Source organism: Rhinopithecus roxellana, chromosome 4, assembly GCF_007565055.1.
Source record: "Rhinopithecus roxellana isolate Shanxi Qingling chromosome 4, ASM756505v1, whole genome shotgun sequence".
Lineage (NCBI taxonomy): Eukaryota > Metazoa > Chordata > Mammalia > Primates > Cercopithecidae > Rhinopithecus > Rhinopithecus roxellana.
Genome location: NC_044552.1, coordinates 70,720,533 through 70,740,206, shown reverse-complemented (window position 1 = coordinate 70,740,206; position 19,674 = coordinate 70,720,533). Strand labels below are relative to the sequence as shown.

The window sequence follows — 19,674 nt, the reverse complement described above, 5'->3', positions numbered from 1 at the left end:
CATAAAATCAGAGTGTGACAGGGTTCAGGACATGCTTCCCAAATATGATCGTAGGAGACCAGAATAAGCCACCACAAATCTGCCTCTTTGGCATAAGGATAATTTCGAGCTGGTTATTTTGAGATATACATAGGGTAAAGACACAGGGTAGGCCAGCAGTGGTGGCTTATACCTGTAATCCCAGCACTTTGGAAGGCTGAGGCCGGTGGATCACCTGAGGTCAGGAGTTCAATACTAGCCTGGCCAACATGGCAAAAACCCGTCTCTACTAAAAAAAAATACAAAAATTAGCCGGGCGTGGTGGCGGGTGCCTGTAATCCCAGCTATTCAGGAGGCTGAGGCAGGAGAATTGCTTGAACCCGGGAGGAGGAGGTTGCAGTGAGCTGAGATGGTGCTATTGGCACTCCAGTATGGACAACAAGAGCAAAACTCCATCTCAAAAAAAAAAAAAAAAAAAAAAAAAGGACACAGGGTAAACTCTGAAGAGTTACCCTTTTGTAAGATAAATTACATCTATAAAGAAAATCTGGTTGTGGTAAGAGCTAATTGTAGAGAGGATGGAGGACCAGATTATGGTGATCTTTTTAAGGCACAATGAATTTTTTAACTTTATCTTAAGGACAGTAAGAAGCTACTGATCTGACTTGTGATTTTACAAAGACTGTGGCTACAAAGTGAAGAACAGTTTAAAAGGGAAAGGCAGGCCAGGTGTGGTGGCTCATGCCTGTAATCCCAGCACTTTGGGAGGCCAAGACGGGCAGATCACAAGGTCAGGAGATCAAGACCATCCTGGCTAACACAGTGAAACCCTGTCTCTAGTAAAAATACAAAAAATTAGTCAGGTGTGGTGGCAGGCGCCTGTAGTCCCAGCTACTGGGGAGGCTGAGGCAGGAGAATGGTGTGAACTCGGGAGACGGAGCTTGCAGTGAGCCAAGATTTCCGCATCACTGCTCTCCAGCCTGGTGAGACTCCGTCTCAAAAAAAAAAAAAAAAAGAAAAGAAAAAAAGAAAATCTACACATGTAACGGTCTCTCTCAGCACCAGGAAGAAAAGGATGACTGGATTTCTGGAAACTTAAAAAAAAGAGAAAGCATTGGCTTAAATCTGCAGAACAAATATCACCCTTCTTTCTCTGTTTCTGTGAAGCATTTAAGCCTGTAGTCTAAGACAATTTTTTGAGCTGCTCTAAAGACTTACTCATTTATTTGGGTTAACTCCCGTGTATGCAGGAGATGTACATGTCATTAAACTTCTGTTTGTTTTTCTCTTGTTAATCTGTCTTTTGTAACGGAAAGTCCTGCTAAGAACTCACTAACAGTAGAGAAGAAAATTACTCTTCCTCTCCTAAAAGTGAATAAGTGACGATTCAGCATTCACTTCTGCAAGTTTCCGATTTCTACTTCAGACTGATAATAAACACCAGCTTACTCTGCTTCTTCACTATATGCTCATTTGACTGGGAAATGGAATAAAGCATTCTGGTTAAAAGGCAAAAACTGCTTTCTCCCTTGTTTCTCCTGGTTTACACACCACAACCTAACTAAGGTAAAAAAAAGATTAAAATAAAATTTGTCAACAATAATTATAATAACCTATTCACTAGTATTTAACAGAAATTGGGGGAATACCAACATAGTGATGCCACTCCCTGAAAGCAGATACAGATGAAAATTTACTTGTTTCCAGAGAACATCCTTACCTGCACGAGAGTGTCCAGTGTGAAGATGTGCTCCCCACGAACATTGTAGAACTTGACCATGGCACTCTTCAGAAGGGGGCCATTGGGAAGCTCACCAAGCTGGGTCTGCCGTTCCATCCCAGCGACTGCCAGCAAGTCCCCCTGTGTGCACCACTGGGCTACCACCTCTGAAACAGAGGAGAGAGGGTCAGCACAAGGACACAGCCCTCTTTAAACTGTCATTCAGCAAGGCTCCTGTCTTCAGTAGTTTAAAAAATACAGACACTGAGCAAATATAACAAAAATATATTCATGGTTTTTTTTTTTTTTTTTTTTGAGATGGAGTTTCGTTCTTGTTGCCCAGGCTGGAGTGCAATGGCATGATCTTGGCTCACTGCAACCTCTGCTTCCTAGGTCCAAGCTATTCTCCTGCCTCAGCCTCCCAAGTAGCTGGGACTACAGGCGTGTGCCACCACACCCAGCTGATTTTGTATTTTTAGTAGAGACGGTATTTCTCCATGTTGGTCAGGCTGGTCTCGAACTCCCAACCTCAGGTGATCTGCCCGCCTCGGCCTCTCAAAGTGCTGGGATTACAGGCGTGAGCCACAGCGCCCAGCCCATATATTCATGTTTTAGCTCATGAATACAACCACCCATTTCTCTGAAGATGATGGATTCTATTAAAAACAGGTGTTTGTCACATGAATGGAAATTGTAGTTTCCTGAAACACAATCAAATCAGGTAGAAATCATGATATAATCAAGTTGGCATGTTAAATATGTATCTCCAATTCTAGTATTTCCATAATGAGACTTGTAGAACTTCCTTTTTCTTTAAAGAGAAAGCAAGACAAAACCTATGACTGTATATTCAAATAAGTGCTGGTCCCACTGCCGTGTCCTCCACTCCCAGGGATGACTCAGAGAGTTTATAAATGCCAAAAGTAAAAAACACATCGAAAACAAAGCCTTAGTTTATATTCTTTTGATTTCTGGGCACTACTGGGCAGATAAGGTTCATACAAAGGACACACGAGCGTATGAGAATGCTGACTCTTATTCGCCATTTGATGATGTTGTGGGGCTTAGAAAAGAAAATACCCCTGCTGGGAGACAGTTTTTTCAGCGTAATTTCCACACTGGAAATTCGATGCCCACTTACAAACTACTCAGTGACTATAAGAAATAGCTATTAAAAGGTTTATCTTATCCCAATGTGAGCAATTTACTTATTTCTTGCTGGTAAAACAAAAGCTATTAGTATTAATAAGATTTATGACATTTTTTTTTCTCCCGAAGACCCTAAAATCGTAATGTGGTTTATACAGAGATCTCTGAAATCTAGAACTAAAGTGGCCCACTTTGCAGAGAAGCTGGGTGGAACTTAAAGAAAATGCTCTGCCCTGATGAGCACATATTTCAGAGGTGGGACTAGAATTCAGTGGTCCCCAGGCTCTATCAGCACACACATTACAATACCCCTTATTCATGCATGGTCATGATTTTGATGCTGCTACCATAACATTCTGAGGTGGCTGAGGCTCTTTCACCTCTGCTGAAAACTGGAGTGTGTCTCCTGGGACAAGACAAGTTTCCAGATCCAGGGAACCCAGGACTTTCTCATGAAGTTAGCTGCAGAGCAGAAAGTAGGGAGACAAAGGGCTGAGCCAAAGCAGTTACAGATGAATAGAAAATGGAAAAAAACCTGTCACAATCAGGAAATGAAAAATTACATAAAAGAATCAAAAACATCCTGGTGAATCAGATTCTTTTATGGGGCCGGGGGTGGGGAAGCTAGAGGATTCGTGCACATACTAAATGCGCTCTGGGCATTCAACAGCTAGGTCCATCTCAGGGAAAAGCCTGCTTGTGATCAGGAAACTGAGATGACGTTCTCTGGAGAGCAGCTTTGGGCACACAAGGCAACCAAAAGGCAAAGCACTAACATAAACAGTCAAAGTAGTAACAAAGACGATGGTGTCTCAAGCTTCTTAGGACAGAAGCATCATTGTAATATTGTAGAAACAAAGGTGATGACATGAATTTTCCACAGCTCCTCATCTGAACCGCACCATTCTTGTATTTATTTTTAAAATAAGGTTTTTTGAATTGTATTGCGAAGTGGCTTTCCCCAACAGAAAAGTGGGTTGTTGCCCCTGCAGAGCCGACCTAGACACATGATGCTTTTGGAGACTGCTCAGGGACTCAGCAAGCAAGTTGGGGCACTCCCAGGCTCTGTCTATGAGATGCGCTCTATCTGAGGCAAGAATGAATCCAAATGTTTACAAGTAAACTCTCAGGGACTTCTTTTTTTTTTTTTTTTTTTTGAGACAGAGTTTCACTCTTGTTGCCCAGGCTGGAGTGCAATGGCGCGATCTCAGCTCACTGCAACCTCCGCCTCCCAGGTTCAAGCGATTCTCCTGCCTCAGCCTCCCAAGTAGCTGGGATTACAGGCATGCACCACCATACCTGGCTAATTTTGTATTTCAGTAGAGACGGGGTTTCTCCATGTTGGTCAGGCTGGTTTCAACTTCCCAACCTCAGGTGATCCACCCTCCTCAGCCTCCCAAAGTGCTGGGATTACAGGCGTGAGCCACTGCGCCCGGCCAGGACTTCTTCTAATGCAGGTGCAAAGTTATAATGAGATTACTGTCATCTGCAAAGGTGAATTACTCTTTCAAAAAAGATTAAATTCTATACAAATAATGCCATTTCTTGTTCCAACGATTATGGAGCTACATGCATCAAGCGATATAGCAACGTATGTGAACACCTCTGATGATTTAGCATAAAGCAGTCCTGAGCCACACGACAGGCACAGCCGCAACCAGGGATTCTGGCTATCTCATAAAGTACTAGCACGAAGAACTCAGCAGTGGGACTAAGAAAGAATAACCCTGAATTCTTCAGTGTCAGCCAGGAGTATGTGAGTTTTCCGCAGGAGTTGAATTCCTAGGGTAGGAGTTTAAAATTTTCAGAAATTAGTGGGAAAATCAAAGTAAAAGAAAATACTTATTCAATTTCTACATGTCACTATGATAAAGAAGAGAAGGATACAGAAGCCTAGATATAGTCAGGACAGAACTTTTTTGTTTCAGAAACTTTTTGTAAATGATGTCTGTCATATTTAAAAAATCATCCCCAGTATCTTTGCCCAAGACTTCCATAGTAATTTTGCTTGAATTTCTCGTTTTTAAATTTGTTTCAGAATACAACCTAAAAGGAACAAACTAATGCTCTACTCAGTAGGCCTCTTTTCCCTTTTCCTAAAGCTCATGGCCCAGAGCCTCTAATCTCACCCTCGCAGGCAACGGGGAGTTCCGGAGCACACAAGAGGCCCGTACTCTGGAAGCATCTATGTTTCTCAATGATTTTGTGGGCTGTGGGTTTTTGGTCTCTAACAGATTTTACACAAAGAAATTCAGCACACGTACACTATTCTTTAGCCAGAAAATCTTATGGATCTTTTTTGGTAAAAGTCTGGAAGGTTATATGAAGTCAGTGAAAATGTAGTTCTTTTGTGTTAACAAGAAGCCCCTTGTGTGGTATTACTGGGTCAAAAAGAGGCAGCTAAATTTTAACAGAAAAAGAAAGATGTGCTTATCAAGCACCATATATATTGCAGCTACTGTTTGGAGTCTGCAGTTATCTAGTCCTTTGTCGCTCAGATTACCATGTGCATGATTCACCTCTTTATTAGTCATTAGACATGCATGTTGTGTATTTGCATACATACGTGCATATGCAGCAGTGGGGGGTGGAGGAAAGAGAAACTAATTAATTAGCAAAGTGTGTGATGATAAAATAACAGGTACTTTTTTCCCCCCTTTAAGAAGTATGTTGCATTGCAAGGACTGAAAAAAAGGGGCATGTACTCAATGAGGATGACGTGGGCAAATCTTATCAGGTCTGCCCGCAGGAGCAGATGGCATCAACGACTGAAACCACCTGCCTCAAAAATTCCCTCCTCATTTTCTCAGCGTGCTCAATGAAATGATAAAAAGAGAAAATTCTGCAAAACAAAAAAACAAACAAAGTCCAGGGGTTGGAGCTTTTAACTTCAAGGCAAGTGTGGGATGAAATGAGTGCCTCTGGGAGCCTGCTTTGCCACTGAGGGATAAACTGGCTTGGGCAGAAAATTCCTGAACTCATAATTGAATTATTTCTACTCAGGAAAAGAGTAGAAGTCATAACAATGGGTAAAAACCCCAAGCAAAGGGAATCAATTCCCTGCTTATTGCATGATGAACAGAAGTCCCTGTTCTGAAGGAAGAGAAACTGAGGAAGGCAGAACTTCCTCAGCAAACCACTGCCAAGCAAACCCAAAGCCTAACCCTCCCCAGAACCCGGCCTTTGAGCCCACAGACACATCTGCAGTGAAAATGAAGTGTGCTGGGGCCGGGCGCGGTGGCTCAAGCTTGTAATCCTAGCACTTTGGGAGGCCGAGATGGGCGGATCATGAGGTCAGGAGATCGAGACCATCCTGGCTAACACCGCGAAACCCCGTCTCTACTAAAAAATACAAAAAAAACCTAGCCGGGCGAGGTGGCGGGCGCCTGTAGTCCCAGCTACTGGGAGGCTGAGGCAGGAGAATGGCGTAAACCCAGGAGGCGGAGCTTGCAGTGAGCTGAGAACCGGCCACTGCACTCCAGCCCGGGCGACAGAGCGAGACTCCGTCTCAAAAAAAAAAAAGAAAATGAAGTGTGCTGGATGACCCAGAAGAGGCCTGGGCAGGGACCAAGAGCTATGTGGAATTCTAGGTTCTTTTGCACGGGACATAAATTCCAGTGCTGGTGATATACTAAAACAATATTGCGAGTCACCTTCCTTTGCTGCAAAAGTTCTTTAGTGATATTCCTCTGAGACAGAAACAGAAAAAAACCAAGTGGATTGGAGACCTTTTTAATTTCCTCTATGAGACAAGTAACTGACCTGTCTGTAACAGAACAGATGATCCCAGGCTAAAAACATTGCCATGTGCCATCTCCGACAGTATCCTAGTTGTCTCTTCCCAATATTTACCAACATAGCCCATAAGATAGTGGATAAAAAAATAAGTTACAAAACAAAAATGATTGCTATTCATACCACACGTAAAGGCTAAGTCCTTAAAACATTCTGATCCCAAGAGAGAAAAGGTAAATTGCCTACATATAGCACTGTCAGGGCACAGAGAACGAGATCCCAAGTATGGTGCTTTGGTACACTGAGCATTTTTTTTTTTTTTTCTTGAGATGGAGTCTTGCTCTGTCGCCCAGGCTGGAGTGCAGTGGCATGATCTCAGCTCACTGTAACCTCTGCCTCCCGGGTTCAAGCAATTCTCCCACCTCAGCCTCCGGAATAGCTGGGATTACAGGCGCACGCCACCATGCCCATCTAATTTTTGTGTTTTTTAGTAGAGACGGGGTTTCACCATGTTGGCCAGGCTAGTCTTGAACTCCTGACCATGTGATACACCCACCTCAGCCTCCCAAAGTGCTGGGATTACAGGCATGAGCCATCGCGCCCGGCCTGAGCATTTTGAATTAAAGGCAACTGGAAGGCCTTAGAACAGAGGTGTCCAATCTTTTGGCTTCCCTGGGTCACACTGGAAGAAGAATTGTCTTGGGCCACGCATAAATACACGAACACTAACGAAGGCCGATGAGCTTAAACAAACAAACAAAAAATCTCATGTTTTCAGGAAGTTTACAAATCCATGTTGGGCCACATTCAAAGCTGTCCTGGGCTGCTTGTGGCCCACAGGCTGCAAGCTGGACAAGCACGCCTTAGAAGCTGCTTCAGAGCCAAGGACTTTCTGATCTTCTCCTGCTTTCCCCAAATAACCAGGAAAGACTTAACCACCAAAGAAGAGAATAAAAGTTGTCAAAACCTTTGGTCACAGGCAGAGTTCTACCCTTTACCTTCCCATAACTTACAAGTCCCATTCAGTTCCCAAGAATTATTAACAAGATAACATCTACCTCCTGGGTCCCTTCATTGCCCCTTAGAAATCACTTACTACTAAATCGTGATTGCCTACCCACCTTCCCATTTCCCTCCTTCCCATGGAAAGGGTATAGAAACTTCCAACCATGCGGCCTTTCTTGGAGTCTCTTATTTTATGTGGGTCCTATGCTTATTCACATTAATACATTTCTTTTTTTTTTTTTTTTTTTTTTTTTTTTTTTTTTTTGAGACGGAGTCTCGCTCTGTCGCCCAGGCTGGAGTGCAGTGGCCGGATCTCAGCTCACTGCAAGCTCCGCCTCACAGGTTTACGCCATTCTCCTGCCTCAGCCTCCCGAGTAGCTGGGACTACAGGCGCCCGCCACCTCGCCCGGCTAGTTTTTTTGTATTTTTTTAGTAGAGACGGGGTTTCACCGTGTTAGCAAGGATGGTCTCGATCTCCTGACCTCGTGATCCGCCCGTCTCGGCCTCCCAAAGTGCTGGGATTACAGGCTTGAGCCACCACGCCCGGCCACATTAATACATTTCTATGCCTTTTCTCCTATTAATCTGTCTACTGTCAATCATTTCAGGGAACCTTCAGAGAGGAGGTTCTGTCTTTACAGCACCTACTAGATGGCACCAGCTCATTTCAATTTAATCTAACTTTCTGAAACTAGGAAGACACAGAACAAAAGCATCCTGCAAATAATTTTTTTTTTTTTTGAGACGGAGTCTTGCTCTGTTGCCCAGGCTGGAGTGCAATGGGGCCATCTTGGTACACTGCAACCTCTGCCTCCCGGGTTCAAGTGATTCTCCTGCCTTAGCTTCCCAAGTAGCTGGGATTACAGGCATGCACCACCACACCTGGCTACTTTTTGTATTTTCAGTAGAGATGAGGTTTTGCCATGTTGACCAGGCTGGTCTTGAACTCTTGACCTCAGGTGATCCACCTGCCTCAGCCTCCCAAAGTGCTGGGATTACAGGTGTGAGCCACCGCACCCCACTGAAAGCATCCTGTAAATAACTGAAAACATTTTTAGGTTAGATTTAGATATCTAGTTAGGTAATAATTAAAATGCTAAATTTGCCTGTATTTTTAGAAGAAAACTCAAAAATTTTTCACATTTGGGAGGGCTACTTTGGGTCACCTCCCCAAGTTACCTAACGTGTGCTTCTAACTCTATTATACATATAGTTGGAACACGTTAGAAATGCTACTCCAGGCTGGGCATGGTGGCTCATGCCTGTAATCCCAGCACTTTGGGAGGCCGAGGCGGGTGGATCACCTGAGGTCAGGAGTTCCAGACCAGCCTGACCAATACGATGAAACCCCGTCTCTACTAAAAATACAAAAATTAGCCAGGTGTGGTGGCATGCGCCTGTAATCCCAGCTACTCGGGAGGCTGAGACAGGAGAATCACTTGAACCTGGGAGGCAGAAGTCGCAGTGAGTCAAGATCGTGCCATTGCACTCCAGCCTGGGCAACAAGAGCAAAACTCCATCTCAAAAAAAAAAAAAAAAAAAAAAAGAGAAATGCTGCTCCAACACCTTGGGCATATTCAAAGGGTAAAAAATAAAGTTTCCATAAGCAGGGTGATAAAAAATTGGAAAAATTCCCCCTGTAAAGAATAAAAAGGAACTGAGTGGTAATTGCATTATGTTCAGTCTTCACCAGATATTTGGTAGAGAAACAAAGTTCAGGATTCCAGAACTAGAGGCAGGTTCTCAAAAAATTAATAAATTTGGTTTAAAGGTTTAAAAACAGAATTTCGAAGAAAAAGGCTAAGCATGGATTATAAATACATTAGGAATTACATCCTTGTGTTTTAGCTCCATGAAAGACAGAACATTCAGAAAAAAATTTACAGACAAGCACAGGAATTTAAGTTCATCACCACCACAAAAAATAGGTACTCAGCTCCTACCACGGCGTATGTGTGATAAAAAGGACTTCAGCATCATTCATGTCCCTCAGGAGTTTACAGCCTAAATAATTCCTTATAATTATAGTCCTGAGACAGTAGATTGGGATGCCCCAAAGAGGGTGTGTAATATGCTTCCAAAAATATTCTATAGCGTAAAAACAGAATAATTACATGAGGGGGTGCTGAGGCAGGTATGATTCTTGCCAATCAACAGTTAAGTATATAGACTTGATTCTTTTCTTTTTCTTTATTTTTTTCTTTTTTTTTGAGACAGAGTCTCGCTCTGTCGCCCAGGCTGGAGTGCAGTGGCCAGACCTCAGCTCACTGCAAGCTCCCCCTCCCAGGTTCACGCCATTCTCCTGCCTCAGCCTCCCGGGTAGCTGGGACTACAGGCGCCCGCCACCTTGCCCGGCTAGTTTTTTGTATTTTTAGTAGAGACGGGGTTTCACCGTGTTAGCCAGGATGGTCTCGATCTCCTGACCTCGTGATCCACCCGTCTCAGCCTCCCAAAGTGCTGGGATTACAGGCTTGAGCCACCGCGCCCGGCCTCTTTTATTTTTCTTGAGACAGCGTCTCGCTCTGTCGCCCAGGCCGGAATGCAATGGTGCAGTCTCGGCTCACTGCAACCTCCACCTCCCAGGTTCAAGCGATTCTCCTGCCTCAGCCTCCCAAGTAGCTGGGACTATAGGCACACACCACCACACCTGGCTAATTTTTTTTTTTTTTCTGAGACAGAGTCTTGCTCTGTCACTCAGGCTGGAGTGCAGTAGCTCGATCTCAGATCACTGCAACCTCCACCTCCCAAGTTCAAGCAATTCTCCTGCCTCAGCCTCCCAAGTAGCTGGGATTACAGGCATCTGCCACCACGCCCAGCTAATTTGTGTATTTTTAGTAGAGACAGGGTTTCACAATGTTGGCCAGGCTGGTCTTGAACTCCTGACCTCGTGATCCGTCCACCTCGGCCTCCCAAAGTGCTGGGATTACAGGCGTGAGCCACTGCGCCCTGCCTAGACTTTACATCCCTGTGATTGCTGAAGAATTCAGGCAAGCAGCAGCAGCAGCACACAGTAATGACTCCCTAGACTGATGGCCAGTTTTGAATGACAGTAGTGAGTTATACCAAAGTTCCTGCCTTGTCTCCTATATCCTCATTCAGATTACAGGAGGTCCCTTAAACATCAAGGGTCAGAGGCAGCCAGGTATTGAATTTTAAAACCTTTTTACATTGTACCATTCAACCCTGAAGAGACAGATTGTTTTTCCATAGAACTCACATCAGTGGAGTCAACAACATCAGCAGTAGCCTCGAATTAAAAAATTCACAACACTCCAAATGCCTATGCCCACTGATTTTCTTTTGAGATAACAACACTCATAATATCTATCAGGAAGGTATCAGCACTTGACTGCTGCCCTTCACATCAATGTCTCAGTCTAGTAATTGCAGAACCTTCACAAGTCTTTCAACGTAACTTTATCGCACAATGATCAGCTTCTTAATAAGCCTGCCAGGTTCTTAAAATCACAGGGGCTTCTGTGTAAATGACGGCTTGTGCACCATCTGCTCCCTCAGGGATGGCAGGTGCTGCAGTCCGTTTATTGTGCAGACACGTGTAAGCCAGATACAAACACACTTGTACACCTGAGAGAGGATCATTCTTGCCATAGTGAGGAAAAGAGCAGGTTAAGACAAAGACTGAATGTCAGGAATCTCCCTTTGAGATAAGACTAGCTATGGACTTGTCAGATAAGCAAAGGAGTGAAGAGGGAGCGGCTTTAGTTAACAGACTCCATGAAGCCCAGAAGGGGTCACCACAGAGGACAGGAATCAGTAAGCACAGGGTGTACAAGACCAGCCTTGAAGCAAACACACGCAGGCCTGGTCTGCAGGCTTGGGGTGTGTGCAGTATTCTGTACCTTTCAGCCCTGAGCGGATGACCGTGGGAGACAAGTCATCGTAGTTGCTCATTAAGCTGATGTCTCCCGAGGTGAAGCTGACGGTGAGCAGAGGCTTGATGTTCTGCACTGGGATGGGATACGCTGCTGGACCATCTGCAGGAACACAAGTGCCAGGTGAAAAGGAGGGAAGCACACCACCCAAATCCAGGTTCCCAAAGCTGCAATCTTGCATGGTGCCTTAGAAATAGCCTGACAATGCAGATCCTGCTCTGGATTGGGATGCTACCTGAATGAAGCATTCTACATCATTCAGGAACTACACAAGGGCCATCAGTGGGCACTAACAGAGAATTCGTGAGTAAGAAGCAGGACACTAGAGAGACAGCCCTGGGGGCAATTGGTGAGTGGTGAGAATATGTGTGAAAGTTTACTACCTTGATGTTAATGTGTTACATGGTTCTAATGATATAGAGACATAAATTATTTTAATGTCATACAACATCCAGGGATGGTAGGAGGAGGGGTAAAAACATTTTCTTAATTATGGTCTAAAAGAGAAAAAAATTGCTTTTCAAGACTAACTCCTCTTCCGTTGAATGTTACAGAAAATAAGCAGCCACAGTGGCCCACCCATATTTGGAGAGAAGGCTGGGCTAAATGTGGCTCATAGAGGCTTGCTGCACCTGCGGAGCACAGCCGGCATAAGGAAAACCCTGCACTCATGCAGACATTAAAGAAGGGGCCATGATGGACCACGGACCTGGTCTTTCACAGGGTGTTTGAAAAAGCAAAAGTAAGCCCTTCCTAGATGCCTAGATAGATCAAGGTTTTCAGAAGGCTCCTGTAGGCTTCACCCCACACTGGGCTCATCTTAGCAGCCATCAAGGCGGGCCTGCCTGCCATCTGTCTGCAGAGGAAGCCCAATTATTGCTTTGCTTTACATCATGACACTGCACTATACCGACCTCTGCCCTCAAATTCCCTAGGCCACTAAGAAGAAGCTTGTTGCATGTGAAAGGTGAACACTTGTCACCTGTTATCCTCTAAACTGACCCCCTGCTTCTGAACTTCTGAAAAGGGCAACTGCCTGGAGGAGCAACCAGGGACTGAATTCTATTCTTGGACTTATTCTAGACTTGCTTTATAAACTTGGTCTCTGGATCTTGTGTTTTTTTTTTTTTTTTTTTTTTTTTTTGAGACGGAGTCTCACTCTGTTGCCCAGGCTGGAGTGCAGTGGCGTGATCTTGGTTCTCACTGCAGGGTCCACCTCCTGGGTTCACACCATTCTCCTGTCTCAGACTCCTGAGTAGCTGGGATTACAGGAGCCCACCACCACACCCGGCTAATTTTTGTTTTGTTTTGTATTTTTAGTAGAGACGGGGTTTCAGTGTGTTAGCCAGGATGGTCTTGATCTCCTGACCTCATGATCCACCCGCCTTGGCCTCTCAAAGTGCTGGGATTACAGGCGTGAGCCACTGTGCCTGGCCCCTTGATTTTTTTTTTTTTTTTTTTCAATAATAAAATGGAGGTAAGTAAATCTGGATTTGACCCACTAAAGAGGAGTTCTAAGAGTATCCTGAGTCCATGTGATGAAGACACTGACTTTACTATTATGAGGCTGTAGAAATATGACCAACACCTCTCTCAAGGCTGGTATTCTATTAGGAAAGGGGATGGTTAACTCCTAAACTGCTTTATGGGTGCTAGGAACACCCATAAACAGCCCTCAAGCCACTGGTCCTAAAACACTACCATTAATCTCAACTGTTTTTCACATGTGAATGCCTTCTCCTAAAATGAATGAATGAATGTGTGTGTGTATACACACATGTGTCTGCTGCTGGGGAGCATAACGTGCTGTGGCAGGAAAGAGAAGACAACATGAGAATACTGCAGGTTCCAATGGAGGCAGACACTGACAGGGGAGAAAATTTCTATAATTTCCCCCAGAACAGCCCTTCACAGGACGACATGCCCCACAGTGGCAGGAAAGGTTAGAAACCACCCACTGTACCCTTTGACTATGAAGGGCACACAGCAGTCTAAGCACAGCTCTGCCAGGCTAAGGATAGAAGCCTGTGGCAGTGTGACCACTTCTAATCAAGAAGCCAGTCCCACTCCCCAAAATGAGGTGGTTACAGCTAGGTAGGAAGGCTAAATCCTAGTGTTCTATACCACTGTAGGATGACTATAGTTAACAATAGCATGTTATCATTTTATATAGTTTCAAATACCTAGAATGAGGATATTGAATGTTCCCAACACAAAGAAGTGACAAATGTTTGAGATGAATATGTTAATTAAAATGATCTGATCACTATACATTATGTGTATCAAACCATCACAATGTACCTCATGAATATGTACAATTATTGTATGTCAACTTTTTTTAGATGAGATGGGTACAGGGGATGGGATGCTGGTGAAGAGCCAACAGAGTAGGCCAGTGCTGTACACTGATTCTGGAGACCTCCTAGAGGTTAAGGTGGCTAGAATTTGAAGTTATCCCCACCAAGAGTATTCAACACCAAGTGGTGTATACACAGAGGCAGCAGGTCTTTTTGACCTGAGAAGGAGGAGAGCTTCTGCCCAAAATAAAGAGGATAGACAGAAATGTGGAGTTATTTGCCCAAGGTGCCGGCCTTCATTATGGCAGAACAAATCCTTTTCTCATGCACCTAAAGCCACAGGCTTTAATAACATTGGGGATTTGGATATATCACATATTAAGTTATAATAATAGCACAGAATTTTTCATCTTTAGCTTTCTTTATTGTCACTAAGCAGCTAAGCCCCACCATACCTCAGGGACACAGGAAGAGCCATGCGTCTCACTTTATATCTAGGAAAAGCTAAGCGAATTAAGTGTAATCAATTCGACCAGTGATTCTGAGAAAAGGGACAACAGGGGGGAGACAGTCACATCTAGATGAGGCCAGCCCTACCTTGCATTTCAGCTTGAGAACTCTTCCCAAGAAGCCCGGGTGCCATAGGTGTTGTGGTCCTTCACCCTCCCTCCTCTACATCAGTCTACTCCCCTCCAGCGCCCTTCCTTGTCCTTCTGGTCAGTGACAAGGAAAGTAGGGCCAATGAGTACCTTGGGGAGGGGCATAGTCATCTGAGTCCGTGTCGCTCTCACTGCTGTCCTCCACCAGGAAGATTGGGTAGTTCCAGGACATGCCGAGGACGCCGTCTGACTCGTGCAGGAGGACGTGGGCCAGCATCCTGCCGTGGCAATCCATGACAATCACCTGCCCATCAGCCGTGCCAAACAGCACCTGCAATCCAAGACAGGGACCTCTGACCTCTGACCAAGTGGCAGCAAGGGTCAGTTTCTGGCACACCTTGTTGCCTCAATTTGTTTTAGGAAGACAATATATATTTAGAACTAAAAATTGCTAGTTAAGTAACAATAGCACAGTGACACAAAATGTTAAGAACCTCTGCTGGCTATTCCTGCAAGAATTTTAGTCTTCTAATACTGAAATGTGACTAACAGCAGAATGAGTATATTATATTGCATGGATGTTTTCAAATAGTACCAGCAAAATCACTGTTATACTATTTGCAGGGGTTTTGCTTTGTATTTTTGATTGGAGGAGAGGAGTTAGGAAAATATTCATTTACTTTTCTGGAAAACAAAGCAGCAGCAGAGATTTGTTGTTATAATTTTCTCAAATTTAGAAGAAAAAGCTTAGGTTTATGTTTGACCCAAGAGAAAATACATTGGGTTATGTAAGCATGTTATCTAACCATATCTGGAAAAGAAGATCCTCCTGAAACAATGTTTTATTTCCAATGTTGAATGTTTTACTTCACTGAGAATAATAATGGCATTAATGTATTAATTTATGATTAATTTAAGGATGTAGTAATAGTATTAAAATATTAAGTACTTTGCACTAAACACTATGCTGAAAGCTCTGCCTCATTAACTGTCAAAACCATGAGTTAGGTACTAGTTTTGCTGGGGTGGCCCAGTTGGGCTTTTGCTACCACAGTGTGCTGAGGGCTGCTCCTCAGACACTTTCCTTGGCTTCACCCATCTCAGAGCACACACTCAGGAGCATGCTGGGTAGTACAGACAGGTACATGGCCAGAGTTAAAGAACAGTCTGGGTAGAGGAAGGCTGGATGCTCCCCTCCATGACAGCGGCAAAGGGACACCTCACAGCTGCTGAACATCCCCCTGCCGCCACCAACCAAACAATAACACTGGTGGTGCCACCAGTGGGACATCCTGAGAGGAATCCTGGTGCCTGGGCAGCAGGACCTCCACCAAGGTGCATCACATTGCATTATCTTCTGCTCTGTGTGATGATGTCTGCAGTTTCTGCATTGGTTGCCATTAAAAACTTTACATCTTTTGTGTCTAATGGGATCTGTCTATCCATCAGCATCTCATTGCAACAATCATGCAAGTTATCTCCACTTTACAAACACACAAACAACTTCAGAGAGGCCAAGTAGGCTGACAAAGGCATTAAGTGATCAAGCCAAGGCTGTCTGACTAGAAAGGCTAGAATTTACCCAAAGGGAGAGCTGGTTAAGGCTTTTTCCATTTTTTGCTTCTTTTTGCTTGAGATTTTAATGTGAAGCTCCTTGGGGGCAGAGACAGTCCATAGCTATATCCCTGGCACCTAACAGAGCTTTGTGTACAATGCAGGCACTCAATAAATATTTATTGCTAAATGAATGCATTAAAGTCGGTGACAAGCAAAAGGCAATTTTAGGATATAAATACTGATGACTGAGAGACTGCCTGCAGAAAGTTCACAGAATTCACAGAGCTATTTTAGAATAAATTATTCATCAAATATTCCCTTAAATATGATCTATATTTTAATGAACACTAAAAAAGGCTAAAACAATTTGCCTCCAGATGCAGCAATTAATTCATTACTGGAAAGACATAATTACTAGGAACACCATGGAATTCATTTTAGAAAAAGGTGAAATTTTAGCTGTCAAGAAAAAAAAATTAGTATCTGATGGCATAGCTACAAAGCCTTCACGTGACACAGGTGTAGGGATCAAGACACTGGAGCATGGGTCACAGACCTGCTGAAGTCCTGGAAGAGGCAGATATTTAATGTGCTTGGTGAGCAGTTTTCAACGACAATAAATACGAAATATGACTTCTTATAACTTTAACTGAGCTGTACCCATCGCCACATTTATCACTATTCTCATCCCTTTACTGTGGGATTGTGTGATTTCTGACCCCTAGTTACACTATAAGCTTTTGAGGCGATGGACTGTTATGGACTGAATGTTTATGAGCAGCCTGCCTCCCCAATTTATGTTGATGGTATCTGGAGGTGAGGTCTCTGGGGGATGACTCGGTTTAGACAAGGTCGAGAGGGTAGGGCACCCACGACGGGATTAGTGCCCATATAAGAAGAGTATGAGAGACCCGAGCTTGCAAGCGCTCTTGCTACCCCCAAGCACTGAGGAAAGGCTATGTGAGGACCCAGGGAGAAGGAAGCCAGGAGTCAGCCTCCACCAGGAACCAAATTGGCTGGCGCTTTGATCTTAGGCTTGCCAGCCTCCAGAATTGTGAGAAATCAATGTCTGTTGTTTAAGCCCCTTGGTCTGTGGTATTTTGTTATAGCAGCCCAAGCAGAGACCTGAACCACATCAGCTTTGCTCAACAGTACCTCCCTAGGCCCTGTCATGGTGTACAACACAAGAAGTATTTGCAAAAGGGAGGAAATACCTCTGCATTAAAGGTCTTTTGAATTAATACTCGTTTTTCCATTTTAGAGAAGAAAGGACAGATGAGAGTACATACATATAATTCCTGAATAAAGGACTGATTAAGTTATCAGAGTTTAGTATCACACTAAAGCAAAACAGAACAAAAAGGGCAGGCCCCAAATCCACGACCATTAATTAATTCCAACTACAGCTCCCACAGGAAGACAAAAACACTATTAAGATTGGAAAAAATGGGAAAAGCAGCACTGACAGTTTAGTTATCAAGCAATGACGGAAGAAATTACTCTGTTTTGGAACAAGTATGTCATAGACAACTGAATAACAGTGATACCATATGAAATCAGATTTTTAAAAATTTCTTCCAATACACCTTCTTTTCATGCCTAATCACTTTTAATGAGATAAAGCTTATGTGAGCAAAGGATTTCAGAAGAACAAGATTGACAGCCTAATAATAATGAATATACATATGGCAAGTGCATCAATCTCTGCTGCTTCTGCTCTTTAATGTTGGTCAAGTAATGAATGTGTTCTGACTGGGCTGGTGCTCTTGTTTCTAGAATTCTCTGTGCTAGTGCTCCCCAGGCTCAGCTATAGGTCCTTTTCTCTCTAGGAAACCACAATCATGCCTATAGCCTCAAGGATCCCATTCATAGCTGACTCGCTGCACAGGCCTTTGTCCCGAGTCCCAGACTCTCACATGCAACTGCATTCCTGTCATTTCCCAAAGATGTGCCAAAGGTCCTCAGTGTCAACATGTCTTAAGATCAAACGCATGATTGCATCCTTTCCTGAGCAACACACACACAACCAGATCGCGTCAAGCAAAGACTGAGGCTTGTGCTTTATCTCCAATGTCTAGTACACCAGCTGGTTCACAGCAGTGCTCAGACATCATGTTTAAAGGCTTCTGGGCCCCACCACACAGAATTAATCTTGCTCTAACGATGGCCCCCACAGCATTCTGAACTTGGTTCTGGTTTTGTGTGCCTGTCTGCCAGTAAACCACAAGCATCTCAAGGGCAGGTCTGCACTCCCAGGTTCTCATTCACTCAATGACTCAATGAATATAAATAAATTTCTGCCCAAACATTTGCCCAAGTTTCCCTACAAAAATGAAGGAGCAATCTCCTTCCTTTCTTCTTTATAAACCAATTCCCAAATCCTCCCATAAAACTATCCCCAAAAAACACTTTCAAGGATGAATCATGGACATTTCTGTCCCATATTTTCCTGCTGTTTCCTGTGATGAACTCTAGGCTTCAGGTATTGGCAGGGCCAATGCTCCCTCTGTAATGCATATACCAGGACAAAATAAGCAGTAGAGACATACAGGTTAAGTCATACCAGTTCAATGGCTGCCTCGCTGGGTTCGGTTTACTTTGCAGCCTTGAATATACTCATTGCAGGGCAGTTTCTAATAGCAACACGGCCAAGCACCTATAATCCCAGCACTTTGTGAAGCTGAGATGGGAGGATCACTTTAAGTCAGGAGTTTGAAACCAGCCTGGTCAACAAGGTGAGACCCTGTCCTCTACAAAAAAACAAAAAAATGTATCAGGGCATGGTGGTGAGCACCTGCAGTGCTAGCTCCTGGGGAGGCTGAGGCGGGAGGATCACTACAGCCCAGGAGTTGAAGGCTGCAGTGAGCCACGATTGCGCCAATGCACTCCAGCTTGGGTGACTAAGCAAGACTCTGACATACACACACACACACACACACACACACACACACACACACACACACAGCAATGCAATTATGATATCCATATATAATCTCTTTATTTCAATGTACTCCATTCTAAACTATTTTAGATGCAATTATTTAAAAATAAACACAATTATTATCAGTAGTTTAAAATAAACCAAGCCACAACCAAAGGGGGAGAAGAGAGGATATAAAATCATTGAAAAGACTTCTATTTTGGAAGCCGTGGTATCTCATCAGTACCTTTATCTTTGGACCCTACACATCTAAATTGTTGAATAAAACCATGTTGGGAAATGTCAACTTCAATAACACATACTTTCCAAAATGTTCACTCTTTTGCAACAGAGTTTAATTTGTAGTATTGGAACTAGTTCCTGAAGGAGGTGACTTTTTCCCACTTACTTACTTTTATGACTAAAGGCTGGGGGAATACACTAAAAAACTGATTACAAATCCCTCCTAGTGACCTTAGCACCTCTGGTGGCATGCATGTGTAGCTGGAGACAGAGAAATGAAAAAACAGCCATGATGCCCCTCCTTTTCCTTGGAAGGAACTCTTTTTGTTCTAAGATGCGGCTAAAGTAAAAAAAAAAAAAAAAAAATTTTTTTTTTTTATTTTCAAGATGGAGTCTCGCTCTGTTGCCCAGGCTGGAGTGCAGTGGTGCAATCTCGGCTCACTGCAATCTCCACCTCCCGGGTTCATGCCATTCTCCTGCCTCAGCCTCTCAGATAGCTGGGACTGCAGGCGCCCGCCACCACGCCCAGCTAATTTTTTGTATTTTTTAGTACATGTTCAAGTACAAGTAATTTTTT

The 19,674-nt window shown here is 43.8% G+C and overlaps 1 protein-coding gene across 5 annotated transcripts in view; it reads right to left on the bottom strand.

Moving 5' to 3' along the window:
• TULP4 (TUB like protein 4) overlaps window positions 1-19,674 on the bottom strand; it is a 287,789-nt gene that overhangs the window by 48,952 nt on the left and 219,163 nt on the right. For all 5 annotated transcript variants that reach the window (XM_030928937.1, XM_030928940.1, XM_030928938.1 and 2 more), the window contains 3 exons: window positions 14,528-14,708; window positions 11,449-11,583; window positions 1,700-1,866 (listed from right to left, as the gene is read on the bottom strand). In XM_030928937.1, the coding sequence (XP_030784797.1) occupies window positions 1,700-1,866; window positions 11,449-11,583; window positions 14,528-14,708 (483 nt within the window). The remainder of the gene's footprint in view (window positions 1-1,699; window positions 1,867-11,448; window positions 11,584-14,527; window positions 14,709-19,674) is intronic.